The sequence below is a fragment of the Scophthalmus maximus genome, chromosome 14 (assembly GCF_022379125.1).
Source record: "Scophthalmus maximus strain ysfricsl-2021 chromosome 14, ASM2237912v1, whole genome shotgun sequence".
Classification (NCBI taxonomy): domain Eukaryota; kingdom Metazoa; phylum Chordata; class Actinopteri; order Pleuronectiformes; family Scophthalmidae; genus Scophthalmus; species Scophthalmus maximus.
In genome coordinates this window covers 1655828-1667500 of record NC_061528.1, presented here as the reverse complement: position 1 = coordinate 1667500, position 11673 = coordinate 1655828, and the positions used below count along the sequence as shown (strand labels likewise).

The 11673-nt window shown below is 48.5% G+C and overlaps 1 protein-coding gene across 3 annotated transcripts in view; it reads left to right on the top strand.

Moving 5' to 3' along the window:
* The window catches only part of raph1a (Ras association (RalGDS/AF-6) and pleckstrin homology domains 1a), a 50980-nt gene extending 39502 nt beyond the window's left edge, over nucleotides 1-11478 (top strand). For 2 of the 3 annotated variants that reach the window (XM_047337229.1, XM_035603929.2), the window contains 11 exons: nucleotides 1001-1078; nucleotides 3355-3429; nucleotides 3906-3990; nucleotides 5084-5205; nucleotides 5425-5490; nucleotides 5623-5766; nucleotides 5858-5968; nucleotides 6307-6405; nucleotides 6524-6644; nucleotides 7096-7226; nucleotides 8649-11478. In XM_047337229.1, coding sequence (XP_047193185.1) covers nucleotides 1001-1078; nucleotides 3355-3429; nucleotides 3906-3990; nucleotides 5084-5205; nucleotides 5425-5490; nucleotides 5623-5766; nucleotides 5858-5968; nucleotides 6307-6405; nucleotides 6524-6644; nucleotides 7096-7226; nucleotides 8649-11027 — 3411 coding nt within the window. In that variant the 3' untranslated portion in view covers nucleotides 11028-11478. The other variant, XM_047337230.1, reaches the window with a different exon arrangement.
* The last annotated feature ends 195 nt before the right edge of the window (nucleotides 11479-11673 follow it).

Below are 11673 nucleotides of genomic sequence, written 5' to 3'. Positions count from 1 at the left end.
CCCCCTCCACAATCCATCCCTGCTTCCCCTCTCTCCTCCTCCTCCTCCTCCTCACTCCCTCCGTCTCGCTCCGGTCGGGGACGAGGAAGCGTCTCCTTTTTTTTCATTCTGATTCATTCCGGTGAATGAGTCCGGAGGCAGCAGCTGCTTCGCTGGCGATCAGTTGGTCCGCAGGTCGACGAGGAGATTTACTTTTCTTTTCTTTTTAATCGGCGAGTAAATCCGAGTCTGTCGGTCCGTGAGTCGGGCGCTGCCAGTCAGTGTCTCCACTTCCTTCTAAGTTAGTGTGTGTGTGTGTGTGTGTGTGTGTGTGTGTGTGTGTGCGTGTGTGTGTGTGTGTTGTGGAACTTTGGATAATCCTCCTTCAGAGCGACAACAATCTACCAACATGTAGCGTCTCGGCGTTAATCCAGTCTCTTTTCTCCTGCGGCCGGCGATAATACAGAGAGGATGATGATGTTGATGGTGATGAAGAGGAGGAGGAGGAGGAGAGGCAGACGGGTGTGATGGTCGCTCACACTCCGGGATCCTCGGGCAGAGCTTCTGTGTCTCGTTGGGACTAATAACTCACTCACGTCTCGTACTTCACATCAGCTCGTCTTCGTCTTCACGCTGTCGGGGAAAATACGTGATTCAAATTTAAAAAAGGAAAACTCCCGCGGGAGGAAGAGGCCTAATTAAGCAGGAGCGATGTGTTTGGAGCAACTGAGTCTGAGACTCTGCAGATTAAATCACAAGGACTTTTAAGGATTTTGAGTTCCTTATTTTATTTTTTTTATTCCCAACTTTGTGGTTTTCATTTGATGCCAGTCGGACACAGAAGCGTCGACTAAGAGCAAATATGAACTCCTGTTGGAGGAGTCAGGTGAGAAGACGGGTGGATGTTAATCTGTGTATGTCAGCGCTGTGGGTCGGCATCGACTGACGGGTGTGTGTGTGTGTGTGTGTGTGTGTGTGTGTGTGTGTGTGTGTGTGTGTGTGCGTGTGTGTGTGTGTGCAGGAGGAGCAGGCTGCCAAGCTGAAGGCAGACAACATCCGAGTGGCCCTGGAGAAGATCAAGGAGGCCCAGGTGAAGAAGGTGAGTCTGGTGCAAACACACACACACACACACACACACACACACTGAAGACTGAATGCGTAGTGTGTGTGTGTGTGTGTGTGTGTGTCTCTGGCACGTGTCCAACGGACTCGTTTTTTTCTGGGTCAGGTCAGTGTTACTCCACATTGAAAAGCTCTGGTCAATAAACAGCTGGGGTCAGCACACACACACACACACACACACACACACACACACATACTCTCTCACACAGAGAGAGAGAGAGCACTCAACATAATGACCATAGCAAGTTAAATCCCAATCCCACAGAGAGAGACGGGATTGACAATCTGGATTTACTACATACACACACACACACACACACACAGACTGAACTCCAGCTACCTGTGTGTGTGTGTGTGTGTGTGTGTGTGTGTGTGTGTGTGTGTGTGTGTGTGTGTGTGTGTGTGTAGAGTATAATCATCCGTATGTGGATCCTTCTCTAACCTCCGAGTGAATGATAAGATAATAAAAGATAAAGACATGTCGTCACTTCCTGACACACTGAGGCTGTTAAATATGATCAGGAGCCAAATGATTCATACACAACAAAACCCCATATTTATAGAGTGAAAGAAGTATAGAATTAAAAACACTTTTTAAAAAAGCTCATTGAAAACTTGGGCAATTATCTATGAACGTAACCTCAACTGTACATTGTATTTAAAGAACAATCTGTGATTTAGATGGTGTGATCGCTGTCGTGCCATGTGACCACATTATGGTAATGTACAGTGTTATATAACTGTTATACAGTGTGTCTGGGGGAAGGGGGGGGGGGTCATGTATGTGCCGTGACTGAAACTAAAAGCCATTTACCTTCAGTGGGACACGTCACTGTAAAAATGATCCTCTGATGAACGATCATGATCATGATACAGTCTGAAAATTCCATCTAGTGTTTTTCTACAGAGGATGAAACCGTCCTGTCGCCTGACATCTCGATTATTGTCGCTGTAAAATAAGAAAACCAATCAGAATCAAGAATGTGACACAGATGAGTCAATGTACAGTATCCTCCTCACTCTTCCTCTTCCTTTTCCTCTTCCTCTTCCTCCTCACTCTTCCTCTTCCTTTTCCTCTTCCTCTTCCTCCTCACTCTTCCTCTTCCTCTTCCTCTTCCTCCTCACTCTTCCTCTTCCTCCTCACTCTTCCTCTTCCTCCTCACTCTTTCTCTTCCTCCTCACTCTTCCTCTTCCTCCTCACTCTTTCTCTTCCTCCTCACTCTTCCTCTTCCTTTTCCTCTTCCTCTTCCTCCTCACTCTTCCTCTTCCTCTCCCTCTTCCTCCTCACTCTTCCTCTTCCTTTTCCTCTTCCTCTTCCTCCTCACTCTTCCTCTTCCTCTCCCTCTTCCTCCTCACTCTTCCTCTTCCTCCTCACTCTTTCTCTTCCTCCTCACTCTTCCTATTCCTCTTCCTCCTCACTCTTCCTCTTCCTCTTCCTCCTCACTCTTCCTCTTCCTCTTCCTCCTCACTCTTCCTATTCCTCTTCCTCCTCACTCTTCCTCTTCCTCCTCACTCTTCCTCTTCCTCCTCACTCTTCCTCCTCACTCTTCCTCATCCTCCTCACTCTTCCTCCTCACTCTTCCTCTTCCTCCTCACTCTTCCTCTTCCTCTCCCTCTTCCTCACTCTTCCTCTTCCTCTTCCTCCTCACTCTTCCTATTCCTCTTCCTCCTCACTCTTCCTCTTCCTCTTCCTCTTCCTCCTCACTCTTCCTCATCCTCCTCACTCTTCCTCCTCACTCTTCCTCCTCACTTTTCCTCTTCCTCCTCACTCTTCCTCTTCCTCCTCACTCTTCCTCTTCCTCTTCCTCCTCACTCTTCCTATTCCTCTTCCTCCTCACTCTTCCTCTTCCTCCTCACTCTTCCTCTTCCTCCTCACTCTTCCTCCTCACTCTTCCTCATCCTCCTCACTCTTCCTCCTCACTCTTCCTCTTCCTCCTCACTCTTCCTCTTCCTCTCCCTCTTCCTCACTCTTCCTCTTCCTCTTCCTCCTCACTCTTCCTATTCCTCTTCCTCCTCACTCTTCCTCTTCCTCTTCCTCTTCCTCCTCACTCTTCCTCATCCTCCTCACTCTTCCTCCTCACTCTTCCTCCTCACTTTTCCTCTTCCTCCTCACTCTTCCTCTTCCTCTTCCTCTTCCTCCTCACTCTTCCTCATCCTCCTCACTCTTCCTCCTCACTCTTCCTCCTCACTTTTCCTCTTCCTCCTCACTCTTCCTCTTCCTCCTCACTCTTCCTCTTCCTCTCCCCGTCGCAGCTGGTGATTCGTGTTCACCTGTCGGACGAGAGCTCAAAGACCATGATGGTGGACGAGAGGCAGACGGTGCGACAGGTACGAGCTCGACTTCACCAACAGCAGTTCACGGGTTTTATTAATATCATTATAATCATCATGTCATTAGTGTTTGTGACGTGTGTGAGAGGAGTCGTGTGTCATGAGAAGCAGTAGCAGCAGTAGTAATAACATTAGTTGAAGTAGCAGTAGTGTCGTGAGCTGGGATGGAAGTTATTGTGTTGGCAGTATTTCTGTCAGTAGAACTGTAGTAGTTAGTAGAAGTAGCAGTAGAAGTAGTAGTAATAGAAGTATGATTAGTAGTAGTAGAAGTAACAGTATTATTAGTAAAAGAAGTAGAAGAAGTGGAAGTATCAGTAGAAGTAGCAATAGCAGTAGTAGTAGTACCATAGTAGAAGTATTATTATTATTAGCAGTAGTAGTAGTAGTAGTAGTAGTAGTAGTACAGAAGTAGTATTAGTAATATTAATATTAGTAGTAGACGTGTAGTAAGTGCAGACTCTGGTGTTCTTCAGGTTCTGGACAGTTTGCTGGAGAAATCTCACTGTGGATACAGTCCAGACTGGTCCCTGGTGGAGACACTCAGTGAGCTGCAGATGGGTGAGCAGACGCACACACACACACACACACACTAACACACACACACGCACACACACACACTAACACACACACACTAACACACACACACACACACTAACACACACACACGCACACACACACACATGGAGCACCTTACCCAAACCTAAACTTAATTCTCACCCGGAAACTAAATCTTAACTCCTCAAAAAGCCTTAAAATGACTGATGAACTCACAACAATGGTTTTGAACCAAAATTGCTTCTCATAACATACACACACACACACACTCACACACACACACACACTCACACACACACACACATCCCTGGAGGGGCTGAGATGTGTGTTTGCCAGCACACACACACTGTGCTACGGAGCTTCAGCTCCATTTAACACTATGACGTGCGCACACACACACACACACACACACAGTGTTTGTGTGTCTCTGGTGCAGCGATGCGTGTGATCTAACCTACATCTTCAGGGCTCAGAGAGAGACAGAGAGAGAGAGAGAGGGAGAGAGAGGGAAGTGAAGCTCGATCTGCCTTTTCAAACATACACATTTTTTCCTCCTTTGCACAAATCTGCTCCACGTGAGTTTGTGAAACGTGAACCTGAGGTCGGGGAGATTTAAAATCTGCCTCTGTGTTGATGAGGGGAGTCGCTGGGAGAGGACGAGGGGAGGGAGGGAGGGGGAGGTTTACCCCTCTGACAGCCCCCCCCCCTACCCGTACAAACACACCAGCAGCACCCGCTCCCTGCTGAGTGCCCTTTGGCAGGACACTGTGACTTCCTGTCAGATTGTGACCTCTGACCTGCCACCGTTTACCCTCCAGGAAACAGAAACTGTGGCACATGAAAATAATAATGATGACAGGAAGAACATTCTTTTTATTATTATTATTATTATTATTATTATTATAAAATTATATAAAAGAGGAAAAAACATATATTTCTTCATTTTATTATTATTTTATAACCATTTGTGTTTTGGTGCCAAAAGTTGATCAGGTCTCTCCTCAGTTTGACGCTTTAAACCACTTTGAATATGAAACAACACAAATAAATTTACCAAATATACTAATCTAAAAAATCCCCCCACATCCCGTTGCAGAGCGGATCTTCGAGGATCACGAGAACCTGGTGGAGAACCTGCTGAACTGGACCAGAGACAGTCAGAACCGCCTGATGTTCACGGAACGCATCGAGAAGTACGCGCTGTTCAAGAACCCCCAGGTGAGGTGATCGCGCACACACACACACACAGACACACACACACACACACACACACACACACACACACACACGCACACACACATAGACACACACACACACACACACACACGCACACGCACACGCACACACACACACACACACTACAGAGGTGTGTTTTCATGTCGTATCTCACCTGCCTCTTTCTTCCCGCTTCTCTTTGTTTTTTTCTCGTTCCTGCAGAACTACTTGTTGGGGCGGAAGGAGACGTGTGAGATGGCTGAACGCAACAAAGAGGCTCTGTTGGAGGTCAGTTTGTCTTTTCTCCTCTCGTGCCTCGAATGTCATCTTCATCCAGAAATGATTGTAGAACGCTCAAAATATTTGTTTTTGTGTGTGTGTGTGTGTGTGTGTGTGTGTGTGTGTGTTCGTGCTCCTCAGGAGTGTTTCGGCGGCAGCTCGGTGTCCGTCCCCGAGATGGAGGGAGTGTTGTGGCTGAAGGAGGACGGGAAGAAGTCGTGGAAGAAACGCTACTTCCTGCTCCGAGCCTCTGGCATCTACTACGTTCCCAAGGGCAAGGCCAAGGTGTGTGTGTGTGTCTGTGTGTGTGTGATATTATTATATTTCATTGTAAAACTGTCAAATCAATGTGTGTGTGTGTGTTGTTTTTTTGCAGGCTTCCAGGGACCTGGTGTGTTTCCTCCAGTTGGACCATGTGAACGTTTACCACGGTCAGGACTACAAGGGCAAGTTCAAGGCTCCTACAGACTACTGCATGGTGCTGAAGGTACGTACACACACACATGCACACACACTCACACACACACAAGCATCATGAGGTTTGGGATAGATCACCACTTACCATTGTGTTGTTTGAGGCATTGCTGTCTCAGTGTCCCCTGGTGGTGCAAAGGGGGAATTACACCTATTTCACAGCAAATACAGAGACAGTAGTAACAGAATAATAATATTTTTGTTCAATGTATTAATACTGGAGTTCATTGATATTATTTTAAGAGTTCTAGTCGTAGTACTCGTAGTACTTCAGGTAATCGCAGTCGTAAAACTACTACAGCACAGTATCCTGTGAAGTAATACATAGTGTGTGTGTGTGTGTGTGTGTAGCACCCTCAGATCCAGAAGAAGTCGCAGTACATCAAGTACCTCTGCTGTGATGACGTCAGAACCCTCCAACAATGGATCAACAGTATTCGCATCGCCAAGGTAACAACCTGTCAACGGTCAAACGTTGCATCCAGTAGAAACAGCCATGTTGCAATATTATTGCAGAAATCAATGTAGGGTTAAAATATATGTGATTACTCTTCTTGTCGTCCGTCAGTACGGGAAGCAGCTGTACGTCAATTTCCAGGAGGCGATGCGGAGGACGGAGGCGGCCTACGACTGGTCGTCCCTCTCGTCTTCCTCCATCAAGTCCGGGTCCAGCTCCTCCAGCCTCCCAGGTCGGTCCGTCCATCCTCTCCAGGGTTTAATGCTGCAGCCATATAGTTTAAAATTAACTGCCAAGTATTTTTATTGTTCCAGCTGATTTTCAAGCAAATGTTGGAATTTTCTAACATCATAGAAAACGGAATATCTTGGAGTTTACGACTGTTACAACCGATTTAGGAATTTATGATGGACACTTGACTTTTATCCGATGTTTTATAGATCAAATGATTGATAGTGAAGATAATAATTAGTCACATTAGTTGCAGCCTGGCAATTGCAGACCAATTCATTTTCGATTTCCGAGAGGCGTCTTCAACGGTCTTAGACCAAAACACCTCAGGAAGCAGTTGGAAAAAATATGAGACGCAGCATCGACAAACACAATACGACGAGAAGACGGCCACAATTTCACTGTCTATTTAATATCAATAAGCATCTTTATCATGTCCGTCCACCCCTCAGAGTCCCAGTCCAACCACTCCAGCCAATCGGACAGCGGCGTGTCGGAGATGACTTCAACGGGCCACACCCGCTCCCAGAGTGTGGTCAGCTCCATCTTCTCTGACGCCTGGAGGAGAGGAACACAAGGAGAGGTGTGTGAACCCTCGCACACACACACACACACACACACACAAACACACACTGTCCTATCCTTTCCCTGTCGTTTGTCCTGTTTACCTGTGGACGACTTTTCCCATGTTTCCCCTCTGCCAGCGGTCAAAGGTGAAGGGACGTGTGCCAGTTCCTCTTTGTGCAGGAGGAGGAGGAGGGAGCGGAGGTTAGACAGGAAGTGATGTCACAGGCATGTTAACGGTTCGGCTGCGGCCTTTTAAAACTGACACTGACCTGATGTCCGCGTTGGTTCTTGGCAGTGACGGTCGATTCGGTCCCGACTGGATCGCCCCTTTTTTAAATGGCTGCAGCTGAACCGTTGATTGGTTCTAACCCCGTGATGTGATGGAATGTCCTAACCAACACATTTGCCTACAGCTAGTTGAACACATTTTTAATTCATGACATCTTGAGCACAGTTTCAACCACATCATAATCAGTTTAATGTCTTTTGGACGGTTCTTAGTTTGCCAGATAAGTTCATAACATATTTAATGTGATGATGCAAGCGTTTAAAATGCAGCTACTTGTTACACTGGACCTGACGGTTCCGTCAAAACATTGTGTGAAGAAGTGACCTACAGATCTCAGGGGTTTTTAGAGGAACCACCACAAACAACATGCAGTTTAAACTCATCCTGAACCTAACAAACTCTTTGAATCAGTTCAGAATATGATTTACAGCATTTTAAAACTTGTCAGTTGTTGGTTTGGTCCGATGGTCTGATAGTTGATTCGTGGTGTCTCCTTCAGTTGCTTTGCGGATGCCAATGAGAAAAGGACAGAGCTCTACTAAATGATAAAGTCCGGGGCCTCGAGGTGTTGATGGTAGGAGGTGACCAGAGTGTGGTGGTCGATGGGTGGAAAAGTTTTCCCTCTGATTGTGATTGAGGTTATTTAAAAGTTGCAGTGAGTTTGGAATTTCAACAGAGATGTTTTCTTGGACTGCAGTGGTTTGTTGTTTTGAGTTCTCGCATCCTGTTTAGGGATTTGGGTTTCAATGGCTTTTTACTGAATCCAGCTCTGATCAAATCCCTTAACAAATCTTTTTTTAGTGGGGAATGTAGACCCCGGTTCGATAACCCCTTCCAAACATTTCTTTCGTAACACATTGGACAAGTGTACTACCCACCATTTCGCAGTGGTTTTCGTTCATAGCTTAGCGTCACTGAGTTATCGTACATTTGTTAGCATCAAACGACTTGGAGCCAGATTCAAAATGAAAAAAGACCATTGGAACCCACTCCCAATCTTGTCTTGGATGGTTTGGTTTATGGAAACATGACAACAGTGGAATGGTTTAATACTTGTTGGTTGTAATTCCATCTCTCTTTCTCTCTGATCATCCATTTCTTTGCCACCCTCTCCGTCTTCTCTCCATACTTCTCTCCTTCCCTCTACAGATGATGAGGATCGACCCTATCAGTAGGCCAATTCCTCTTCAGATACCCAGCCTTTCCCCCCAGCAGCTCCCTCTCTCTCAGCCTCAGACTCCGCCCTCCAGGACCAGCTACACTGATGGCCTTATCCCATCTGAGGATTCCGAATCCCCGTCACCGCCCTCGCCTCCTCCGCCACCACCACCTCCCCTTGGGTCAAGCGTGGCCCATCAGCCGGCACCTACCTCCTCATATGTCAAGTACAGCACGCTGGCCCGCCTGCAGAGCCAGAACCAGTCCAGGACACAGCTGCCAGGAGCGACACCACCTGCCCTTCCCATCCAGTCAACCAAACCAAACTACAATACCCTCCCACCCACTTATAGCACCTCCCCTACATTGCCACCATCCCCTCCCCCTCCTCCTCCACCCACAGCACCAGTTCCTGGCTCAGCCATGGCCGCATTGAAATTTGGTCCACCAAGCCCCTGCTCTGGTCTCCCACCACCACCCCCACTGGAGGAGGAAGTTCACGAGGCCTTCTACCTCCCACCTCCTCCACCGGAACACATGGACGCCAATGGGTTGCCGCCTCCTCCCCCTCCAGAGCCCAATACCTGTCCTCAACTCTGCAACAGTGGCCTCCAGGAGTTCCTGGCACAGAAGTTCCCCAACATGGTGTACGATTTCACTGCATCCGAATCCGACGAAAATGCTCCTCCTCCACCTCCAGCTGAGCTTTCTCCTCCCACCTCCCTGCAAGCTCTTCGGCCTCTGTCCCCCAGTGGACCCCCTCGAGCACCTCCCAAAACATTTACTGGTGGTTTTCCCCCTCAAACTGCTCGCAAACCTTCAGGCCCCTCTTCCCTTCCTATCGCCCTCTCACCTGTGTCACCAACACCGCCCCACGTTTGCAGCGGCTCCTTTAAAAAGCAGCAGAGTTTCTCAACGGGACATTCCCCAAATCAGCCGCCTCCGACTCTTCCAAAGCAGCACAGCCTGTCCTCCAAAAACCTGTCCCTCTCTCCTTCTTCCTCCTCGTCTTCTGTATCCATCGCGGCCGCTACCTCTTCTTTGGTAAAACAGATTGTCAATCAGTTCCCAGGAAATGCTGCCTCTTCTCTTTCTGGCTCCAACTCCATGGAAGGATCGAAGTTCATTACTCCTCAGTCTCCTCCAGCGGTCAAGGCCAAACCAAAGTGGCAGCCAGGAGGAGTTGTAGCTCCACAGTCACCAGAGTTCCCCCCACCTCCTTGTGACAGCTCCTTAGAAGATTTTCCTCCTCCTCCATCTTCATCCCCCTCCAAGACGGGCTCCCCCATGAAGAAGTCGCCTTCCAACTCGTCCACAGGATCCAACAAGCGAGGGCCCCCACCAGCTCCACAGAGAGCCTCCTCCATCCGGGCCGGTTCAGGCGAGACCCAAGATGAGAGGCCAAAGAAAGTTGAGAGCCTGGTCAACAAATTTGGCCAAGCTCCTCCGACAGGTACCTCGTCCAGTTCCTCGTCAGCAACTGGGTCTCCTTCAAAAGATTCCTCTGCACTTCCTGCCCCACTGCCTAAGCCAGGAAAGCTGAACTTGGCGAACCTCCCATTGGTGCTCCAGGGGCTGCAAACAGGCCAGCACCATCAGCCTACAGACTTCCCATCCCCTCCTCCCCCACCTCCTCCTTGCCAGCCACCTCACCTTGACTCATCTCCCGACTACTTCCCGCCGCCCCCCAGTGACTACGAGCTCTTCCCTCCTCCTCCCCACCCGTCAGAGTTCCATCAACCCCCTAAGGTAGCCGTGGTTAATCCCCAGCCTCAGATGCAGCAGCATCAACAGCCTGCGTCGTCCACCTTGTCGTCGTCGTCATGGAAACAAGGCTCGCTGAAAAAGGGGGCAGTCCCTCCTCCAACCCTGAACCGGCGGAGCAGCAACACAACCCAGTATGACAATACGATGTCATTGCCTCTCTCGCCGCCGCCCCTGTCTCAGACACCACCTCCTTCCCTGTCCTTTTACTCTTCCTCCTCCTCCTCTCCTGTCCCCCCCACCTCCCCAAAGTCAGCAGGGCCGGGCTCCCTGACGCTAAGGCCTCACTTCTTGGAAGACCTCAACCGCACCTTGAAGAGGAAGTCGGTGTCTCGCCACGGCTCTCTCACCTCCTCCAGCCTCATCCCCTCCTCAAAGATGGAGCCCGTGGGCACTATGGACGACATGGCGCTCCTCCCGCCACCTCCTCCGGAGCTCATGCAGCAGCAGGGCGTCCGAGGACACTCCCAAACTTTGTCTCGCCACCACACACACTCCCACTCCACCAAACATGCCAACATCTCAGGCTATGCAACGTTGCGGCGGGGCCCACCTCCCGCTCCTCCGAAAAGGGACCAAAGCACCAAACTGACCGGCGAGTGGTAGTGAGCAAGGACACTGGGTGGAGCCTAAACAACTAAATTGACTATTTAGGTCTCATCGTTTCTGCAGAGAAGAAATAATCAATGTCTGTCTTGACTTGTCCGTCTCCCCTCATCCTAAACCATCAACCCTTGAATTTCTGAGCAAGTAGCAAGCCATGTTTCCTACTCTTAATCTCAGATAATGATTGTTCCTATTATCCTCATTATTACTATCATTACCAATACATGTTTAATCCAATGACATGAGTAAAAAAAAAATCTCTATATATATGTATATATATCTGTATACAAGCAAGTTGGAAAATCATCTATCAAGCTTTTTTCACAATGTCTGTGCAGCTTTGCATTGAAATATTCAAAAAGACGAGACTTGAACGATGACGGCAACAGAGACAATTTGCTGCAAAACGACTGGTACTGCATGGAGCCGCTGCAACAGGAGGAACGTTACCGACGAAGGGAAGGAGGGACTAATGGAAGGATCCAAAAGTGAGATGATGTGTATAGAAATGTCTGGGGGGTTGGGGGGGGGGGGGGGGGGGGGGGGGGGGGGCAGGGCACTCAGTAGAGGGAGCATTGCCATTTATTTCAAACTTTTGTGTGTTTTTATATAAGATTATTTAATACTGGAAAAGATATTGTTATTA